At 37.1% G+C, this 23,155-nt stretch overlaps 1 protein-coding gene across 3 annotated transcripts; it reads right to left on the bottom strand.

The window, feature by feature from the left end:
- Positions 1-1,143: 1,143 nt before the first annotated feature.
- Positions 1,144-19,210, bottom strand: LOC122292891 (uncharacterized aarF domain-containing protein kinase At5g05200, chloroplastic). Of its 3 annotated transcripts, none has more exons than XM_043101441.1 (10): positions 18,958-19,208; positions 18,536-18,678; positions 17,623-17,736; positions 17,206-17,394; positions 16,974-17,129; positions 15,775-16,043; positions 15,543-15,640; positions 14,216-14,394; positions 2,362-2,478; positions 1,144-1,588 (listed from the first exon to the last, which is right to left on the bottom strand). In XM_043101441.1, exons 1-10 carry the CDS (start codon positions 19,154-19,156, stop codon positions 1,409-1,411), a joined length of 1,644 nt encoding a protein of 547 aa, XP_042957375.1. In that variant the 5' UTR covers positions 19,157-19,208; the 3' UTR covers positions 1,144-1,408. The 3 variants fall into 3 exon arrangements, with proteins under 3 accessions (XP_042957375.1, XP_042957381.1, XP_042957390.1); XM_043101447.1 differs by having other exon boundaries at positions 15,775-16,040; XM_043101456.1 differs by lacking the exon at positions 2,362-2,478 and having other exon boundaries at positions 18,958-19,210.
- Positions 19,211-23,155: the final 3,945 nt, after the last annotated feature.

The following is a 23,155-nucleotide window of genomic DNA, read 5'->3' as shown; positions in this document are numbered from 1 at the left end:
ATAGATCGGCATGAGAGTAAGAAGGTGAAAGATTTGAAGCTTATGGGTTTCCTACGCTTGGATCTGTTCTGGAACTGCTCGGGTCTAACAGATTCCTCCCACTTCTCTTTCTCTCCCTCTTTGCCCTCTTCTTTCTCTTCTCATGCCATACTCCTACTTCTCCTCCCCTAACCCCAACCCTTACCCTGATTTCATCTATTTCTTTCCAACTCATAATATTAACATCAATCCTGGCATTATCAATTCCCAAAATTTTACTTTTATAATCAAAGTCCTCACCTTTAATCGTCTAGACTCGCTTTTCTGTTGTTTGCACTATTTCTGTTTGGACAAAAAAACCCTTAAATTGGATTGTTTGCACGATTTCTTAGCTTTGTGGATGCGTTTGAGTGGTGGTTCGGAGAAAAGATTGTGCATTATCGGACCAAGAATGCGGGGTTACAGTCGCAATGGTTGGAGGTGTGGTGACCAAGCTCTGACGACTAGTTCGAGTTCATGGTCGAAGACGATTTGGAGGTCTTGCTGCTCTATTATTAATTTTCGAGGAGATTGATCATGAATTTCTGGAATAACTCAAGTCTAACGGGTTCGACCCAATCCTAAATTTATGGATCGGATCGGATTGATTTGGAGTGAGCTTTTCCTACGGGTCAGGCCCAAATGTGGTTTGGGCGGGTCAATGTGCAAGCCTAATTGTCAGTTGGGGTGGTGGTGAGAGTCGAATGGTGATCTAATATAAAATGAAGATGCAAAGGTAAGGTGTAGAAGAAGTATGAAAATCTAATATAAAAGAGTAATATTACGTACAGTCATAAAATATGCAAGCACCTTAAAAAAATAAAATTTACTAATATTTTTTAATATAGATCTCGTATTTAATTCAATTTTTTCAAAGTAATTATATGATAGTTACGCACACGACTGCAACTATCATCTTTAAATATAAAATAAAGATCCAAAGTTCACGCAATTATCAGATGCAAAATGCACCGACATCACCTCGACTACATTATTAAAACTTTTACATACTCCTTAGGTAATATATGCATGGAGACTTACTGAAAGAGTTCTGCATGCACCTGCCGCCTGGGTTTTCTCCTAGGCGAAATTCCTTGTCAGCCAAATTAATGTTCATACAGGAGATATGAAAAGTCCCATCACCACAAATCATTAAGAATACTCAGTTTAAAATATAAAACGAGTACACATCTTCCTGCTTTCTTAGTATTCCTATGGGATCTGGGTAATGCTACCTCTGGAGAACTTATAGGCATATTAACAAAAGTGAAGACAAAAAAAATTTTTTGACAAGTATTTACACACTTATGGAACTAGATACAAGGCCAAAATGGAGAAGACAAAAATAAAGCCTTTGACCTAGGACGACCGATATCTATGCAAGCGAGACTCAGTTGACACCGTCCCCATATTTGCTTCTTCGATTGGAAACAATGGAGATCCTCTGGTCCTGAAGCATGTTCAAGCTGGGAGCCAACAAACGGGTGTACCGGTCAAAATACAAAAGCTGCTTCATGAGAAGTGCAAATTCACGAGGAAATCTCAATCCATATGATTCGCTAACCCTAACCTGTGGAACATATAGAAAAATATGAAGCAGTTTAAAACTCAAGATTACCATTTGACATACCCAAGGTTATATTTACCTAGCACATCCAAAAGCTTTATTTTCAGTCTTACATTACAATATTTTAATGAAGCAGTACAATTTTATCAGCCCATCCCAGCCCAAAGGCTGGGAGCCCCAAGACCTGCACCCCCAATCGTGAACTAATTAATGCTCCTGGCGAGACCATTAATTAATGCCACTTTAGGGAGAGGCAGGAAGTGTCAGTAGTTAGACATACGTATCCAACTCTTTTATGCATGACTTGATAACTTTGGGATTGTTCAAGAAACTTCCATGTTGCACACGATTTATAGTCCTAAATGTAAGTTTCATTTAAAAACACAATTTATTCATCTTAATTCCATGAACTTTTCTCCCCTTCCCGCTGCTTCTTCTTCTTCCCCTCCAAGTCAAATCATGATAATTCTCAATCAATACTTCAACCATGATCCAAAGTTGAGTTTTCAAGTATAACTCTACAATCTAGCAGCACTAGAGCATCAGACATACATGCAGCTTCCGGTAGCTGACGTACTAATGATGTTCTAAAGTAAATATTTATAGGCTGCCACCACTTCATTTGACATGGCCAGGCATCCAATAATTTGCTATATCTATATTACTCATTTGTGAGGGCTGACATTGCAATGCACCTACTAAAACCGGTACAGTGGCCGAATAAAAAGCCTCACTAGCAGCCATTTGTATTTACTTTCTATAATATAAGAGCTTACCACGTCAAGAAAGAGTGCATTCATTTGCCTCTCATCAACAACTAGATTAGCAGAGACAGCAGTAGCCTTTGTGGTTGTCTCCCTAGCTGTTGCTACAACTATTTCTGTATCCAAATCCTGCATTAATAACAAAAAAAAATCCGGACATAAATGTGTTGATCAAGCAGGCTATAGCTAAAAAAGTCGTGATCAATGCAATTTTTTTTTCAATGGCATCATTTATTCGGGAACAAATTCCTAACTAATACCGAAGGGCCTTGGTAAGGAGTTTTTTGTAAGTGCAACTTGGGTAATTCAAGGGAAAATTATCCCAGTCCAATGGCCCCAAGAGTGTGAATGCGGAGTTTTGAACCCTAGATGTCCGGTTTATACAGCTCACCCCAAGACCACTACATCACCCCTTGGGGTTCGTGATCATTGCATTCAGCTGTACATTATTAGTCATCCCTCCGTGGAAGCATATATACTTGGCCAAGAAAAACTTATTGGAGTTCATATTATTTCAAAGGATAGCACCGATCACAACAAAAACAATAATAATATTTTTGTAAGCAATAAAGCTGAATAAGAAAAGGGAACAAATGAATGGGGATTGGACTGGGATGAGCAAGTTACACGTGCTATCATACTTGTCATGCACCCCAGAAACTCTTTTAACCAGGGCCTAAGATTTCTTTAGAATAGTGTGGAAAAGGCACACATTGGTAGATCGAAGCAGATTTGGTTAGAATCTAAAGTTTTTACAGTCATAGTGGAAGGAAAATCCATACATATCATTGAGGAGAGCTGGAAATTTATGAAGGAGATGTTTCTTGGGCTATACACAGTGAAATGGGTTATCAAAGTGTTGGAGGAACGTGTGTCAGGTGATAAAAAGGAATTTTATGCATCTATAAGGGATGGCAATAGAAGCTATATAGGTCAAAGATGTTCAAACGTACACGGGCATTTCTTGGCACTAGTGGAGGATGGAGGTGGTAGCATAAGAAGTTAGATATTCATACCGGAAGAAATGAAAGTTAGGGGGTGGAAGAAACCGGAGTGTATTTTGCAAGAAGTTAGAGACAGTGTGGAGGTTGGAGGTAACGGGGCACAGCAAAGGGGACATCGGGCTCTGATCTAATGGAGGAAAGCTACAGAGGTAGGAACTTGGCTCTAGCACCAATGGTGGAGGCTCATCACCACAATAATCGTTCCTCCAAGGAGATGCTAAAGCAGCCGACGATTTTGGCCCCAACTCAGAACAGGGGAGGAGGCTTTACAGAGTTGCCGGCCAACGGAGTGTCAAGCACGATGAAGGCACAACGTACTGCAGGCCCATTTGCTGCTTAGTTGAATGGAGGTGGTGGTGTCAGGTACAATGGAAAGTTGGCAGAGGGGGATGTCAGTTGTACGTTGTGGGAGATGCAAATGCAGTTGGAGGATTTGCAGGAGAAAATGAACAGTATAATTCAAATGCAGAAAAGGGAAAGGGAATGCACTTGGGCCTGGGCTCAGGCATGGAATTCTCAGACAGTGGCCTAGAGGAAATGGGCACAACATTACTAAGGGCCCAACGTCACAACTTAGAACTACAACCCTCAGGCTTTGATAGGGCAAAGAACATTGTGGGCCAAGTTAATGGGCCCCAACCAAGGGGTTGAGACAAAGGAAAAAATAAGATGATGAAGGGCTGGCCCGAGGCAAATGTGGAAGTAGGCCTATCCCGATTTATGTGGCAAACCAGAGGAACTGCAAGGTCATCTGTTGCCAGGAACCAGCAACCCATGCTAGAAAGAGAGTTGGGACGCCGGGAATCAGCTACCCAAGCTGGAAAAACCTCCATGTCGATGACTCAAATGGGAAAAAATGTAGAGGGGGGAAGTGTCGATAGAGTTGGTAACAACCACAGAAGCAACTGGCGGTGTTTCCTTCGCCTAGAATGGACAGAAGGGAACGATGGAGTGAAGGGAAGGCCTGGCAAAGGAATTTCAGGGGGTGTCACCTCTGGCAAAGGAATTGCAGCATATCGGGACTGATACAGAGGGCAATACTGATGTAACGGTCAGTGTAGTGGTGACAGCACCTTTGGAGGACCTGCGGAAGGTCGGGAACCTTTCAAAATGTAGGGATGAGCTTGAGGGTAAACTACAAATGATGATAGTTGTGAATGAGGAAGGGTAGGTCTTTATTTTATGAAGGAGAGACAAGGGACTTGATGGAATTGTAGTGGGCACAAGGGAGGGTGACGAGACAGCAGATGAACCCATTCCCATAAAGTTTGTAATGCCACATCAACCTAGATCAGTTTCCTCAGACTGGGTGCTGTACAAGGTGAAGGAAATTCAAAAATGTATGAGGATTGAGTGTGAAGGCTTTGAGGAACAATTTATGGCATTGCTCACAACCATTGAAGAAGAACATGCTCAGTCTGAGAAGCCGGGCTCCAAGAAACAGAGGGAGCTAAATAGGCTGACATGGTCTATTAATTACGAGGGCAGCTCAAGCAAGGGACTTCTTTATGAAGCCAAAGATTGTATCATGGAATGTCCAAGGGCTTAACGAGGAAAATAAGCAACTTCAGATAAAAAAATCTACTTCCGGAGTGGAGGGCGGATATCATTTGCTTGAAGGAGACTAAGATGGAAATTATTTCAAGAAGCATCGGTCATAGCTTGTGGAACTGTTCATATGTTAATTGGGCGTATCTTGCATCTCTTGGGGCCTTAGTTGGAGTATTAGTTATGTGGGTGTAACATATGGACCAGAATAGGACTTTAAATTTATTTAGTTAGATTTTATTTATTTATTTATTATTATTATTATTGTTATAAACTTGAGATATGTTTTGAAATAGATTTTAAGATGATATTTATTGTTGAGTAAGTTTCATCCCCTATCTCGAAATTTTATCCCGTTAGTTTTCATTTCAGTCGGACTACGACCCTCGAATTGAATTCAAACTCTCAACTCTAGATTTTATCTAATTTCTCCTCAAGACTCACGGCATCACCCTTTCCCTCATCTATAAATCCCACATGATCCTTTGATTTAAACACAAAACCATAAGGGAAAAGATACACATACCAGCCCAATGTAACCCTACAACCAGGAAAACCACTCTCACAGCCAACCGAGGCAACCAACTCTCTGGAAACAGCCACAAAAAGTGCCGACCACCCCAATCCTATCAAACCCACTCCCTTCCGGTAAGCCCACGCCGGAATCTTCTCTCTCCCTCCATTCTTTGTTTCGGTTTGACTGATTTGTTCTTTGTCTTTATTTGGTTCCAGACTTCCAGTGATACGTAATGTGAGCCACTCCCATAAGTTTTGTCCTTCATTTAAATTGTTTTGTTCACGACTTCCCAAAAAGCCCCTTTAATGCTTCCATAATCACGTGTAAGCCCTTTGACCCTTAGCCTATACCTAGGACTGTTCATCCAGGCCCGATTTTTGTCCGGCCCGGTCCAGAACCCACATACCCGGATTCCGGTTCCAGGTTCCAGCCCAGATTAAATCTGGATTGGAACCCGCATCATTAAAACCGAATTTATCCGGTCCGGACCCGCGTAGAAAATCTGGTTTTCATATTTATAACCCGGTTAGCCGGGTTTGTATATAAAGACAAGAAAAAACCCTACCTTTCCTTCCCCTCCCACCCAATTCAGTCGACAGCCTCCACGTCTCCTTTCAATCTTTCCCCTCCCCCCCCCCAATTCTCTCTCTCTCTCTCTCTCTCTCTCTCTCTCTCTCTCTCTCTCTCTCTCTCTCTCTCTCTCTCTCTCTCTCTCTCTCTCTCAACCCTAGCTACGAAACCGTAGCCGTTGCCGCCGTGGTGACAGGTAGACACCCTCTTCCCCCCACCCCACCTGGCCTCGGAGAGAAAGCCAGAGAAACTCCCCGAGAAAGTGCGAGAAAATTAGATAATAAAGCACAAAGCCACCACCTTATCTCTCAATCTCTCTCCGCCTGCTGCCATATCTCTCCAGACGCACGTGTGCCAGCTCAACCAGTCGCCCTGGGATGCGATTTCCTTCACCCAAGACTCCCAACAGGTCAGTCCCCCAATCTCTCTCTCATTTATGGGTTAGATTTTAGAGTTGTTGATCTGAGGCATTCTTCTTTTTGTTTATGGGTTAGATCCTCGTGCCGTAGTCTTCATCCCTGGGTATGTTTTCCTCTCTCTGTTTCTTTTGTTCTCTGTTTGTTGATTTTGATTTTTTTTTTCTTTTTGTGCATTGGGTATCAGAGTATTCTTATATAGATCTATGTTGATTTGGGTTTTAGAATATATCTTATGTTGAGTTTGGGCAAAACTGGTGTTTTAAAAAAAATATGTACGTGTTTAAGGTGACAGATTGAAGTGGCTAAGGTCTTTTGGTTTTATATTGAAGTGGCTAAGGTCTTTGGTTTTATATTGAAGTGGGTTGTCTGTTCTCTGTTTTCTGGTCTTTTGGTTTTATATTAAAGTGGGTTGTCTGTTCTCTATTTGATCTGTTGGATAACTTTGGAGTTGAAGATTTTGTAAAACTTGTAAGAATTGAAGATCTATTTGATCTGCGTGCATTACTTTTAACCATAATTTCTCCATGAATGAACTAATTTTTATGTTAAAATGTTTCATAATATGGTAAACTTAGACATACTACCAACTGTTTGTGAAAAATTCTTAAGGAAAATAATGTTCCTAAATATGGGTCAACAATTTTTGGTTCGTTGATTGATTTCTGTAAATCTATACCTCTTCAAGTTGGTTATTATGTTAGTTAGAAGTTTGATAGTCAGAGTTGGACCCATGTTGTCTCAAGCTACTCATTTAAGTACTCATGTCCGTAACTTTTGGTCAAGCACAGCTTGTTTTGTTCTTGATCATTCAGGCAAATGATGGGATGCCATACAAATTCCAATTTTGGAGCTCTTAATATCTCCTTTGGGTAAATTCAATTCTATTCTAACCAGTCCACACTAATTTCTATCTTCAGACCTCTTGTTTATGTTTTAGCATTGAACACAAACATTATTCTCATTGGTGCATCTGAGCGAGCATAGTTAAGTGATAATTTTCTCGGTTTAATTCGACGGTTAAGATTAATGGTATGCTACTGCTAATTTTAGCAGAGCTAAAGAATTTTAAGAGAAGTGAAAAAGATCTGTTTTATATTTTATAAAAATAATTAAATCCACAGCTCTGCTTTAAACATCTTAAATGCCGTCTATCTGGCGCTTTACAAACATTTATTTCTTTTCTTTTCCTTATTATCTTATATTGCTGAGGCCAATGCTTTACAAACACTAACAGATAGACAGGACCCCATCACGCTTTTGAAGAAATGACTGACTATATCCTGATCTAGACTTTGCAGATAATGTTTGTACAAGAATAGTATATAAATGACAGTTCACATTCTTTAATGATAAAGGCAATCACCAAAGAATCCCCCCCCCCCCCCTTCTCTCTCTTTGTCAATTGCTACAGGTAGGAACTTTTAGTAATTAAGACTAAATTATGCAAGTGATACTTTGATATATTAAGAGGGAATAGTCTAAAATATCACTCTGATCATTACTCTGATTATCACTCTATTAGCAGATTCAGTATGTATCTAGAATTATATTAGTTTGTAGGATGTGTTGCTTTCAGATTTATGCCATTTTCATTCTATTTTGTTTTTTGTAGGATCACTTTCAGGCCAATCACTATGAAGTTGCTATTTAGTGTGGAAATTAAATCACTGACTTTGTAATTCATATATTGTAATTTAGTATTTCATAATGTAATGTATAAGTAACAAATAATATAATATGCAATGGATTGTATTATAATGCATGCATACTTTGCATAGATGAATATTGGAATTTTTTTTGGTTTTACATGTATTTTTATTGCGAGGCAAATTAAGTGAAACTTTGATGTAGGAGTTGATATTTTTCAACCTCTAAAGTGCACAATTAAACTTATTCTTTTGTTTTTTATAAAAAAATCAGAGCTACATGTGAAAATATTGGATATACATTTAGGCTTTTATATTAGTAAAAAAAAAAAAAAAGATCCGGGTTCAATCCAGAACCAAGATTCATCCAGAACCCGGATGAACACCCCTACCTATACCCTCCTAAACCAAATTCTTTTTAGTACAATGGCCTTTGGGCTTTAAGCCATTCGACCAAGTGGTTTCCTTTTAAGGGTGTTGGGCCTAGGTTTTTTAATAAACCTATTAGACTTAGTTTTAACTGGACTTGTTTATTTTGGGTGGGCTTGTTTTACTATTTATTTTTCAGAAAATATTTATTATTTAAAGTAGGTTGATTTTATAAATTAGCATACTGTTTATTGTGAGTTGATGGTGTTTTGATGATGTTTTACGAGAAACTGTTTTAGTGTATTGGGTGGGCTGTTTTACTTAAATAAATATATTAGTCATAGACTTGTTTTTATAGAAAATATTTAAGGGCTTTTAAGCATTTTTTTAAAGTATTCTTTTATATTGTTTCGGCTTATTATCGTAGTTCATATTACAATTAACCTTTAACTAGACTTTTATAAAATTATTAAGTTATATGTTTGCACAGAATATTAAGTATTATGATATAAGTTTTGGAATAATATTATTTTATGTAATCTTTTTTATATTTGAACATTTATTAAATTATCTCTATGGTAAGATTTTAAGTAATTAGATTGCTACAACACGTTTTCTAGAAAGTTTAATAACGTCTAGTGCCTCGTATAGGTCACGAGCTACAACGTGAGATTTCAGAAGCAGCGCTAAGAGGTAAATATTATGATCATATAAATGTATGCGTAATGAAAATATTATAATTGGGTATGATAATATGATATGGTTTTGATAGTTATCTACGTTGCGCTAAAAGTCAAGTCAAGGTTAAATCACTTTCACGAACTTCTATGAATTACGACGATTTACATGAAAGTAAGCTTATATATGTTATGCTATTATGGATTGTTGATTGATTGATTGAATGTTACTAAAATCACATGGAAGCCATGATATGATCATATAACAATTTAAGTTAAGTATGTTATGAATTAAAATAGCCAAATCATGCATGCTATATTCATGTAGTACTTAGACCATGTATGCCATGTATTGTTCATGCAATAACTTAAGTCAAGCATGCCATGTAATAAATAGCCAGATCATGTATTTCATGTTCATGTAGTTCTCAGATCATGCATGCCATGAAATGTTATAAAATGTTTAGATCATGTTAGGACATGTCATGTTATGCTACGCTATGTACAAGAAAATACCATGTACAAGTTACACAAGTTAGGTGAAACACGGACTCAAACGTGTTTCACTCCATGTTATGCAAGTTAAGTAAAACATGCACTCAAGCGTGTTTTACTCCATGTTATACAAGTTAGGTGAAACACGAATCCAAGCGTGTTTCACTCCATGTTATACAGGATAGGTAAAACACGGACTCAAGCGTGTTTTACTCCATGCCATGCAAGTTAAGTAAAACATGGACTCAAGCGTGTTTCACTCCATGCCATGCAAGATAAGTGAAACACGGACTCAAGCGTGTTTCATTCCATGCCATGCAAGTTAAGTGAAATACAGACTCAGGCACGTTTCACTATTTTTACAAGTTATGTTGTGCCATGGACTCAAGCATGGTTCACCATGTAATAACTAAAATTCAAGATAAACAAATTACTCATGCATTCATGCTTCATGTTTGCCATGATTATGTATGTTTTCGCTCATGTTAATGAAGTATAGACATGTTATGAGAATCTATGAATGTTATATGTAAGTTATGATGAGGCTTTAAAAATCAAGTTTATGCTAAGCTAAATAATGTTTTACAGTATGATGTGCTATTTACTGAGTATTCAACTTATTTTGTTGTTGCTTGTCTTTTTGTTTTCTTCTATGTTGACTACCACAGATGGTGATTATGATGATGCAAAGCTGGATAGCCAGGAGTAGTTCTAGTATAAAGACTTAGAGAGGAATAAGTGTCTTTTATACAAAGATTAAGCTTTCTTTTACGTCATTTCAATAACTAGTCTTGTTTAAGACTAGCTCATGTTTTACTTTATTTTTAGTTTCAAGACTATTTATGTCCTTTCAATTAAGCTTTTCAATAAATGAGGTATTTCAGAATAATGAGTCTCTTTACCGGGCATTTTGTCATGTATGTTAGTAACGTCTCTATCCTACGGGAACGGGGTGTTACAATGGGATCAAAGGGTAGTGAATAAAATTGAAGATTACAGTGGGGAGTATAAAGTGGCATGCTCATTTAAAAATGTGGAAAATGATTTTATGTGGGCCTTTGCCGGAGTTTATGGGCCAAATCTAGACAACTAAAGAAGTCTTCTATGGGAGGAGATTGCTGGGTTACAAAGTTGGTGGGACATGCCTTGGTGCATAGGGGGTGATTTCAATGTTATTAGGTTCCCGAGTGAAAGATCGGAGGAGAGTAGGCTTCGGTCTACAACGACGGAATTCTCATATTTTATATTTGAGTTGGATTTGGTAGACATTCCTCTTATAGATGGAACATACACATAGTCAAATAATCAAACCTAGTCTAGATTGGACAGATTTCTAGTCTCTTTCGGATTGGGAAACCCATTACCCAGAGTAATTGTCAGAAAAGACTAACTCACCTATGTTCAGGTCATTTCCCTATCTTACTAGATTGTGAAGGTATTCATGGCAGGTATAGGTATTTCAAATTCAAGAATATGTGGTTGAAATCTGAGGGCTTTGTGGAAAGGATTAGGCAACGGTGGTCCTCCAATCTAATACAAGGCACTCCAAGTTTTGTTTTTGTAGGGAAGCTGAAAGCTTTAAAAAGAGATCTCAAGATATGGAATGCACAAGTTTTTGGAGATGTAGGCAATCAGAAGAAGTCTCTAATGGAGGAATTGTAGGAGATAGAAAGGGCATAGGAGGGTAAGGCACTATCTATGGAGGAACTCTCACAAAAGATAGAATTAGTTACAGAACTTAAGAGAGTTATATTATTGCAAGAGATATTATGGCGCCAAAAATCTTGAGCATTGTGATTAAAAGGAGATAGAAGCACGAAGTTTTTCCATAAAGTGGTCAACTCACATAGAGGGACTAACAAATTGAGATGTTAAATATTGATGGTGCTATGTCAACGGAGCTTCCAGTGATTCAAGAACATGTTGCTGGTTTTTTTGAACAATTACTCACCGAGCAAGTAGTGTGGCGGCCAAAACTCGATGGATTAGCATTTGAGACCATTGAGCAGCAAAGTGCTGCCTGAATGGAGAGGCCTTTTGATGAGACAAAGGTCTATGAAGTGGTGAGAAGGATGGTCAAAGACAAAGCACCTAGTCCAGACGGTTTCTCTAAGGGATTACTCCAATCCTGTTGGAGGTGGTGAGGGAAGACTTGATGAAGGTTTTCCAGGAATTTTTCTCATTTGGTAAGTTCGAGAAAAGTCTCAATGCCATTTTTATTGCGCTTATTCCAAAGGCCAGGGATTTGAATGTTAAAGATTTTCGGCCTATTAATCTTATGAATGGGGCGTATAAGATTATCTCCAAGGTTTTAGCAAACTGCTTGGAGAGGTTTTAGGGATGGTTATTTCGAGACCACAAAACTAAAACGAATACAAATATTGGATCTAGTACTATCGCCAATCAATGTCTAGATAGCATATTAAAAGCAGGAGAACCAGGTGTTCTATGCAAGCTGGATATGAAGGCATAAGACCATGTTAATTGGGACTTCCTATTATACTAGCTTGGGAGGTGTAGATTTAGGGAGAGGTGGTGCTCATGGATTAGATATTGCATCTCGACTGCGAGGTTCTCGATTTTGGTCAATAGCAGTTCAGTTGCTTTCTTTAAAAGTTGATGCAGCCTAAGATAGGGTGATCCGTTGTCCCTACTTCTCTGTCATTGTTATGGAGACACTTAGTAAAATGATGTCGGCTATGGTGGAACATGGCTTTATGGCTGGATTTTCGATTGGTGACACCAAGGGGAACCCTTAACATTTCTCATTTGTTGTTTGTAGATAACACCTAGGTATTTTGTAAAGTAGACCAAATCAGATTTATTATCTAAGGTCTCTCCTACTTAGCTTTGAACCAGTGTCAGGATTGAAGGTCTCATCGGAGGTCTCTCCTATCCAAATCGGAGCTAGTCCCAAATGGAAACATTCACTTACATGAACCACCTTGGCCTTCCTTTGGGGGCCTCTTTCAGGGCTAAATCTATATGGGATGAAGCAATAGAAAAGATTGAACGTAGATTGGCAAGTTGGAAGCAATTGTATTCGTTAAAAGGTGGTAGGACCACCCTAATCAAGAGCACGCTGTCCAATTTACCAACTCACTTCTTATCTTTATTCCCAACCCTAGCTAGTGGAGTGATCCAAATAGAGAAACTCCAGTGTGAATTTCTTTGGAGTGGGTCGAGGGATGAGTTTAAGTTCCACCTGGTCAAATAGGACAAGGTTGGTTCCCCAGTTTCTACCAATGGGTTGGGAATTAAAAACTTGAGGGTATTCAATCGAGCTCTTCTTGGGAAATGGTTGTGGCGATATAACATTGAGAGGGAAGCTTTATGGAAGTTGGCAATTTGATTTGTATGGGTGTATGTGGGTGGAGGGGGGTTGGATTACTAGGTACGTACAAGGGGTGTATGGAGTGGGAGTTTGGAAGCACATACGAAGAGGGTGGGGGGTATTTTTTCAACACACTAGAGCTGTGATGGGTGATGGATTTAGAATAAAATTCTGGCACGATTTATGGTGTGGAGATCGAGCTCCTAAGGACACATTTCCTGCAATTTTCAGGATTGGGTGTGAACAAGAAGCATCAGTTGCAGATTTCATGGAGATGCCTGATAACTCAATCTAGTGGAATGTGAATTTTATAAGGGCGGCTCATGATTGGAAAGTTGACAGTTTTTGCTAATTTCTTCAGAACCTTGTATGCCATGAGACTGAGCAATCAGGGAACTGATAAGCTGTGGTGGACACTCGCTAAAAAATGTGCTATCTATGTCCGCTCCTTTTATAAGACCCTCTCCAATTTGCAACATGATAGCTTTCCATGGAGAAATATTTGGAGAAACAATGCGCCTCCTATAGCGAACTTTTTTGCTTGGACAGCTTCATTGGGAAAGATGTTGACTATGGATAATCTACAAAAATGTCAGGTGATTGTTGTGGACTGGTGTTGTATGTGCAGAAAGAATGGAGAGACCATGGATCATTTTCTACTACATTGTGAGGTCGCTAGATGGCTATGGGATGATGTCTTTAGAAGATTGGAGGTTATGCCTACTATGGTTTGAGCTCCTGGTAGTTGGAAGAATTTGGATGGGATTCCACAAATCTTAATTGTGTGGAAGATGATTTCTATATGTATTCTTTGGTGCCTATGGAAGGAACAAAATGATTGAAATTTTGAAGATAATGAGCGAACATTGGAGGAGATTAGAGTGTTCTTTGTTAAAACTTTGTTTCTTTCGGCGTGTTGTAGATTGTAATGGCTTAAATTTTCATGATTTTCTTGTTTCTACCTCTACCTCTTAACTAGGTGTAAACTCTTGTATACCACGTGTACTTGGGTTATGCCTATTCATATTAATACAAATATCTTTCACTTATAAAAGAAAAAAAAAAAAGGGGAACAAAATTTTCTTTTTTCTCAAATTTCTGTTCTCTCCACATTAAGCATCATGTACATTATTGAATATAGAACATAAAAATGTTTTTAGAATAACAACTTTACCCAGAACATTTACACGTGTTTCATAAAGCTCTAGAGTCATGGAGTTCTTAATGAAATTGGACTGAAGTTTCAACATATATCAATTGTCTACATGGATAATTTACAGTTCTTGCCTGTATTGACAAAAATATCTTTTCCAAGTCTCGCGCAAAGGCCTCAGCATCAATATCCTTGTTTGTAGCTCCCATTTCAATCAAGGCAGATGCCATTGACTCATACTCTTCTGTTGCTATCGATGCCAAAAATACTTCCATAGCAGCCCATGTTTTCGGGGATATCCGCCCAACAATTCCTGTAAGATAAATCTATTCTGTGTTACATGCAACAATGCTTTGATGTAAAAATCCTGGATGTTATTACCAATTTAATTAGTCCATAAGCACCTGAATGGTCAATTTAATTGGTGTCACCAAGTAAATAACAGGAAAGTGGCTGCCACTTTCATTAATGGGGCGTATAAGAAAATTCAGGAGAAGGATGCAATTTAGTCACCTGAAGTGGGGGCAAAAACTGGAACTTAATCAACCAAAGCCTATTTGTACATATAAAGTGCTCAAATTTTGAAGGCTTATGAAACATTGCACCTTTTGCATGCTGGGAAGCAGGAACTCATTTGAATCTCATGGTACATGTGAAAAAGTAAGGTCATGCTTATCAATACATTGATTTGTCTTTATACTCAATTAAATATTAACTAATGGATCTCTTCTATTTTCTAGGAAAAACTAAAATGTAATTTCCAACTTCCATATTACTTTTGCCATTGATGTATGGGAAGCCTACATTATTTTTATAGAAAAACTACGAACCAGTTAACAAGTATTTCAGGTGATACCAAATTTATTTCATGTAACCATTGTGGTTGAAGCAACCTTGGCAGAGCAAATTTATGGGAAAAGCTGCAAGTTTCAAGTTGAAAGCATATAGTGCAAGGAAGTTTATAAACCATAAAAATGTATGCTAGCAATCAATAGTTAAACGCTATAGCTATAAAAATGTCTGGTGACTTGTTTAATCCGGCATAGAATGACAAAACCATAGGAAAGATAAGCCTCAAGCGCTTTGTGCCCTAAATTGGTAGTCAGCCAGTTAAAATCACAGAAAAAGCAGGAGAATTGCATAAAATGGCTAATGTAAACTTACTGACCATATATGAATAACAAATCATTCGTAAAGAGAGTAGAAGGAATGAGCATATCATGATGGATGAGGGGAATACTAGCAAGGGAAAGGAGAAGAATTAAGCAGAATGTAGGGGTGGCTCCTATTGAGGAAAACAAAAAGGGTGCCACTTAAGATGCTTGACCATTAAATGAGCCAGTGACTAGTGTAAAATCATACTAAAGCATTTTAAGAGTTCATTATGAAAGGTTATATCTAAATAGATCACAGCTAAAACTAAATCGTGAATTCAAATCATCACAAAAGACAAATGCTTACCAAAATCAAGAAACCCTATACGGCCATCACGTAACAACCACAAATTGCCTGCATGAACATCTGCATGGAAGGATTCACAGGCAAGCAAACTACCAAACCTGCAATTGTGTTTCATCAAGAACATGACGCTTTAACGCCTGGACAGAAATAAGCATCAACCTTATCTATCAAAAAAAAGAAATAAGCATCAACCTTGCAAGCATAAGCATTACATATAAGACTTTGGTCCTACCATACGTTAAGGGCAGTTATGAGACTAGACTCTGGGTTAGAAACAAGCGAGGTTATAGAGTCTAGGTCAGTAAGAGGAACACCATAGAGCCTCTGCATTGTCAGAACTCGTTGGGTGCTGCAGTACTGATACACTTTTGGAGCTGTAGCCTGCTGTGTCAGTCCCATAGCTTCTAAATATCTTCTAAAGGACTCAATATTTGCTGCCTCCTTGTAAAAGTCAACTTCTTCAAGCATCGACTCTCTTATGTCTTTGACAATACCAACCTGCTGAAAGGAAGATTATATTACACTGAAGCTTCACGCTATCATCATTTTATATAACAAATGAAAAAATAAAAAAGTCATACAGTATTCGTGAATTATAAGAAAAGTTTAGATGGTTCGTTCCAAAAAGTATAGGGAAGCAACTACACCACAACAAAAACCTATTAGGACATTATTGCATCACGTTACTTTACATGCCACTAAATTGGAATACCCAAAAATTGATTTTACATCCCCAACTTTGGCTACACCAATGTGGAATGGTTTGTGTTTTTGGAACGGTTTTCTGTATTTTAGTTTATTTAGTTTAATTAGTGGAACATTAGGAAATATTGTCTCTAGGACCTAGGGTCCGTAGAGTTTGTACTCCACTCTTTGGAGGGGGAGTTTTGTGGTCTATCTTAGATGGAGGTCTAAGATAGTGTTGTCTCTCAAACTGTTAGTCTGGAGGCCTGTCTCTCAGACTTTTTAGTCTGGAGGTTTTGGACAAGACCTTATCAACCGCAAAGAAATTTGTAGGTTGGAGAGCGAGAGATTGTTAGAATTTGACTTGTATTTTCAAGTCAGAAGCTGTAATTGTCTATTTATTAAATGAAGGAAACAGTGTTTCATTTTCAAAAAAAAAAACAAATGAAAAAAAAAAAAACCATACAGTATTCGTGAATTATAAGAAAAGTTTAGATGGTTCGTTCCAAGAAGTATAGGGAAGCAACTACACCACAACAAAAACCTATTAGGACATTATTGCATCACGTTACTTTACATGCCACTAAATTGGAATACCCAAAAATTGATTTTACATCCCCAACTTTGGCTACACCAATGTGGAACTAAAAAAAATGCTAATGGCAGATAATTGTTAGCTGCTTGAAATATCGGGAAGGTGTTTATGCTTGTAATCCAAGCTAAGCATTGAAGTGATTAGTTCCATACCAGTGATGTACGGCTGAATTCAGGATTCAAAAACTCCAATATCCGAGCAACTACATAAACAAAATTAAGATCTGCCACCAATACATCCTCTATTCCAGGTTTCAAGACTTTTATAACTACATCCTCATGAGAGCCTCTGAGCCTTGCACCATGAACCTACCAATTAACATAAATTCTTATCTTTATCGCTCAGAAATGCATTTTAGAAAAGAGAGTAGGAAAAGAAACAAACCTGTGCTATTGAGGCTGAAGCAATTGGAGTTGAGTCAACATATTCATAGACACTATCTATGGGTCTCCCCAATTCCTCACGCAAAATCTTTTGGATGTGTTCGAAAGGAACTGCAGGAGCTCTATCAAAGCAGTTCTGAAATTCTTGGACATATTCTGGTGGGAACAGTGTGGGTGCAGATGCAATGAACTACCAGTAGCAAGCCAAGTTATTCATTATTAAAACATACCTTGCATTTGAAAATTTTCTAAAAGCGAAGAAAGAGAATCACAAAAAGACAAATATTTTTACGAAAGAGATGGAATACACCAACAAAGTGGCCATACGAGAAAAGCGGCATTTTTCATGTCCATATCGCTAAAATACGGCACTTATATTTTAAAAGTGCAAAAGTAATTTGCACAACTTGAGACATACCTGACCTAGTTTGATATAGGTTGCTCCCATGCGTTCAAACAATCTCCTCAAATAAAGTGGGGAAAGAAGTCCAAGCTGCAATTGAGTTGGTAATCCAACAGATGAATTTGTGGACTACAAAAGATGAAAATGTGTCATTATTTCTGTCAACATTCTCAGATTTCTTTCATGGTAAAAATGGAGACCTCAAATCAAATCAAATTATTATTGAGCATATTAACTACTTCAACATGATTTATTTTAGGATCTTACATAGTGTGCACGAGCATGCGCACAGAGGAGAACGTAATAATTTGAGAAAAAACAACACTCCCCTCAATCTTCAACTGTATCCGAGGAAGAAATCTTTTTATCATATTAATGACCCAACCTACTTCACGTGAAAACCACAACATCCTACTTCCAAAAGACCAAACCCCAAGAATTATACACTGAACGACTCCTGTATCCTAAAAGAGAATCTTCTCAAGGCTTACAGCTACACTTTCATAATATTCATACATCATTTGCAGTTTTTTCAATTAAAGCGTACCACAAGTGCATTTTATTCACCCTCAAAGTCAAACCGTAATAAGGGGCACAACTTTGCTAGGAACATCTTTTTTAATTCTTCTCCATCAGGATCCAGCTTAGTGGTCAAAAGGGGTCCTGAAGGTTGATGGGCTAGTTGAGATAAGTTGTGCATTCGATGATTCAAACAACTTGACTTTGTTCCACACCAGGAGTTCTCTAGATTAACAGATTCTGATGGGTAGGATCGTGTATCGAGTTTCCTCAGAGGTGGCAAACGTCTTGGCTTAGTGAGGTTCTCATAATTAAAAGAAATTGCCAGGAATTTTTATTATCGGATGAACTTCCCATAAATTGAATGGGAAGAACATCTCACAAGGAGCGAGAGATGTACAGGGGATACCTTTGAAACATCAGCAAGCCACTCGCTACCCACACCAAGAAAAGCTTGGATACCTTGGGCCAGTCTAAGGGCACCGCGAGGACCAGTGTTAATCGATGTCTGGACAATATCCTCCACCAATTTAGGCAAGGTCTCTAAAGTATCTGAAAATATAACAGCTATGATTTGTAAGCCTCAGTTTTAACCATTCTATTCTAATTTTCTTGAAAATTTGAAAAAAAATGTTATCACCATACAATTCTAATTTGATGATGATAAGAAAGGGCCGAATAACAAAATGTAGACGCTATGCAAGGAACCCCTTGCTCTTAAACGGGAGACTGGCCATATTAGAGCCAAATTGCCAAAAGTTGAGGAAGCGAAACATAGAAACTGGGTAGAAGGGAGGGTAAATTATTAAAGATAGGAAATGCGTGACCTACCTTGGAGGCGGCGAGAGGAGAAAGGATCCTGGGCTTGAGAATAACGGGCAGAAAAAATTAAACGTTTTGAGCCACGATTGTTCAGCCTTCTTCGCCTTAAAGAATAGTCTTTACCCGATGATAACAACAGGGGATGACGATGATGGTGGAAGAATGGAGTTATCGGTAAGCGACCGCATCTCACGGCTGAAACCGCCATCTTCCCCTTCTCTACCTCCAGCTGCAGGCCAGCAGCTCTCTTTTATGTGCAAAATATCAACGTTTCTTTTTGTCTACTTGTCTGCCCGTCTAGGGCGAGCGTGCACGTGGCACCGCAGTTCTGGTCTTCATCGTTCCACGGCATGCACGTTTGTTTTTAACTATATTTTTGCATCTTTCGTTCCAAATAGTAAAATTCATTTTAAAAGATAATGTAAGAATAGAAAATTCAAGAAAAATATATCTCGGACAGTCGGACCTCGGTATTTTTAATTCGATTAACCTTTCAATTTTATTTATTTTCATTCATAGGATTAGGGGTGAATTCCATCCTATTCGATCGGTATGAAGAGATTTTTTGGAGAGTCCTTCTACGTAAAGACAAGTCGCATACGGATTATGCACCGAGACGAAGACATGGCTTTTATATCTTTTATTTAAAAAGAAAAAAGAGCTAAATGAACGTAAGAATACAAATTTACCCCTTTCATTATCCCCCTCTCTCTCTCTCCTGCAATCGTTCCTCTCTTTATTTCCTCCACCCCCTTCTTAGAGGTTCCTCTGTCTGTCTCTCTCAACTTGATCGGTTTGCTGAGTTCCTTTGTTAACTCAGCTAGAAGCTCCCCACTTCCCGGTGTTGAATCTGGCACTTCTAATAGGTAAGAGGTTTTTCCCAACTATAGCATTGTCCTTCAAATAGTTTTCTACACAATATTATAACTAGGAAATGACTTTAAATGGAAAAAATCATTGAACTTTGTTGCGGTGAAGAAACGTGACTGTGAAAGTTAAGAAGCGGAGAGGAAGATCGAGGTGAATTTTGTTTTTAAACCATATGGGTTAATTTCTCATTGAATTTGGTTATAGTCCTATTTTTCTGATTTGGAATTATCGTCGTGACATATGCTGGGCTGAGGTGATGGCGCAGCAAAGATGCCACCGATTAGAGTGGCTGAGCTACAGAGGGGGGAGAGAGAGAGAGAGAGAGAGAGAGAGAGAGAGAGAGAGAGAGAGAGAGAGAGTTAGCGAAAGAGGGAGGGACTTACCTTTCGGTGCTCCAGGGAGTGGCATGACTGAGGTACGGCAATATCTTGTGGCCGCTTCCGGCTAGAAAAAATGGCTAACAATGGAGGGAATGTGGGTCTATGGTGGCGTCCAAAGTGGCTCTGCTTATCTTGTTTAAAACAGGGACTTATGTGCTCTGTTATGGTTGTTAAAATACGGCTAGTTGGGAAATGGAGAAGAAACCAAGAAGGTTGTGTAATGGTTGGCTACAGAAAATGCAACGTAGCTCACAATGGATCAAGATGATTGAGTCTGGGCAATGGCTGGCGTGTTCGCGCGAAGGGCTTTGGCAATGGCATGGAGTGGTTTCTCCTAACGATGGACGCACACTGGTTGGACTTCCGAGATGGTGAGGATGAGCAACAAGAGTTGGACGGTGGCTTGGTGGTTCTGTGAAGATAAAGAGTCTTGGCACGGGAGGAAGCTGCAACTTGTGGTGGTGTTGTTGTACGTGTGGTTGGCTACGGCTTCATCTAGACTGGGCAGTGGCTATGGGGATGCCGTGAGGGTGCAACGATGGTTGGAGGGTGGAGCTGCAACATGGCTGGCTGGCGATGCTGCTGAGGTTGATTTGTTAAGTCATTTAACATCCAAATATAATTTTTCTACTGGGTTGATGGTGGAGGATATTTTATTGAGGAGTTTCGAGCGTCAGAATGAAAAAAAAAAAAAAAAAAAAAAAAAAAAGGAAGAATTGAAAGCAAAAGGAAAATGCATGGTTGAACAAGAAAGAGGAAATCTCTTCCAACTCCAGAGGAAACACTCCGTTTCATTTAGTCTATATCAGCATTGGTGCGAGATGCGGTCCCATTTTTGCCTGCAATAAGACTTTTCACTTTTTAAGAGAGTTCACTCTATAATTTTTTCAACTTAAACTGGACCGAACACCTGTAAAGATATAGCTATGTTCAACCTAATTTTTGCAAATAAATTAATAAAAAAATATTTATATTATTAAAATTAAAATTAAATAAATTATTAATATGAATTATTTAACTACCTCATTACAAAAAATATTTATTTATAATTAATAATGTCATATATTAAAAATTAAAATTATAACATTTTATATATGATTAATGAATATCAAATAATTTTATTTTATATAGATTATTCATGATTGCCTGCTACTCAAGTATTTAAAAAAATTAGTTAATTACTTTAATTAAATATAAATAGTAAAGTATGTATAAATGTATCATATATTTACATATATTATCACATAATTTATGACATATTATTAATTGATAGCATATATTATTTAATATTTTTTATGGTCAATGATGATATTATTAGATAAAAATCACTGAACGTAGTTTAGAGTTCGATTTGGACACTTTGAGTATCTTATAATTATGTTAATGGTAGTTAAATGCTTTGTGATTAATGGTGAAATTGTTTGATTTAAAATGTTTTATTAGATTTTAGAAAACGAGAGAAAAAAATTGAATAAAAATATTATAAAGTTAGACTGTTTAAATATGATATTTTATTATATTTTTAATTTTAAAATTTGTAAAAGTTGTATTAATTTTTATGTTATATTTTAAAATTTATAAAAATTGTAAAGATTAAAGTCTCATTTGATTATAAAGATAAGATGAGTTAAAATAATAATTGAAAGTTGAATAATGGTTACTAGGCACTAGGCCTCCTATAGTGATGTTAGGGGGTAGGGGCAAACCCAGCCTGCTCATCTCTTCCCCCTGGCCGCATCCACAACCCATCCACATGTTACGGTCATACAAATCAACAAAAAATTCAAAATAAAAAAATCCACAAAAAAACTCTAGAGTTTATTATCTTATCTTATTACTCAAACATATCTCTAATTATTTGAAATTTGATAAGGTAGTATTTTAATTTTTATAATATATCATATAATTAAAGATTTTATATTAACAGTAATTTTAGCTGACATGCTTAGAATATAATAAAAATATCAAATATTAATACTCTATTATAAGTTTTTCGACCCTTTCATCTTTATTTTTCAAATAATAAAATACTAATGTACAAAACGATAATTTTACAACTATTTGTATAGAAAGAGATAGGATTAAGAGTAATAATAAGAACATCTAAAATTCAAATCCAAAGAAATTTCAAAGTTTAAAAAATATTTTTGATGAAACAACATTGTAACATTGTCCCGTCAATATCTCATCGTGGCTACGTTAGCCATGATGATTATTATAAACTAATTGTACGTGTATTCTTTTTTTAAGTGCATATGTATTGTTAGAGCATTTGTAGTGGCCTCAACAAACTTTAGCTAAAATTTAGCTAAAGTTTTCACTTTTACAAATTTTAGCTAGCCACTTTTTGTAACACCAAATAATAGACTCAACAAATCTTTAGCTATTTTATTAAAATATTGATTTTAAACTTTTTATTAAATTTTAATTCTAATTGTAATTTGAATATGATTATATTAAATATTATGATTGTATTAAAGTTTATTGTTGTATTAAAATTTATGATTGTATTATTGTTGTATTGAAATTTATGGTTGTATTATTGTTATATTAATATAATATGGTTGTATTATTGTTATATTAAAGTTTATGGTTGTATAATTGATGTATTAAAATTTATAACGGCTATATTTTTCCAACGGCTATATTTTTTAACAGGTATATTATTCATGTATTATTTTTTTTAACGACTATATTTTCCAACGGCTATATTTTTTAACGGGTATATTATTAATGTATTATTTTTTTTAACGGCTATATTTTCCAACGGCTATATTTTTTAACGGTTATATTTTATCAACGGTTATATTTTTTAACGGCTATAATTCTCCAACGGTTATATACTTTTACTATAAAATATAACATTTCTTCAACAATTTCATTCACTTCAACTCAAGTATCTCTTTGAAACCTTTTATTCTCATTTTCTCTCAATGGATCGTTCTCTTTTTCACAAA

The sequence above is a fragment of the Carya illinoinensis genome, chromosome 1 (assembly GCF_018687715.1).
Source record: "Carya illinoinensis cultivar Pawnee chromosome 1, C.illinoinensisPawnee_v1, whole genome shotgun sequence".
Classification (NCBI taxonomy): domain Eukaryota; kingdom Viridiplantae; phylum Streptophyta; class Magnoliopsida; order Fagales; family Juglandaceae; genus Carya; species Carya illinoinensis.
The sequence above is the reverse complement of the archived record's forward strand: the minus strand, read 5'-3'. Positions and strand labels throughout refer to the sequence as shown.

Excerpts from the sequence above, each read along its gene's own strand:
- LOC122292891 (XM_043101441.1), bottom strand. The coding sequence starts at position 19,156 with ATGGCGGTTTCAGCCGTGAGATGCGGTCGCTTACCGATAACTCCATTC. Across the intron at positions 17,737-18,535 it reads GGCTTGCTGATGTTTCAAAG|TCCACAAATTCATCTGTTGG; the intron begins GTATCCCCTGTA and ends CATCTTTTGTAG. Across the intron at positions 17,395-17,622 it reads CCTATATCAAACTAGGTCAG|TTCATTGCATCTGCACCCAC; the intron begins GTATGTCTCAAG and ends TGCTACTGGTAG.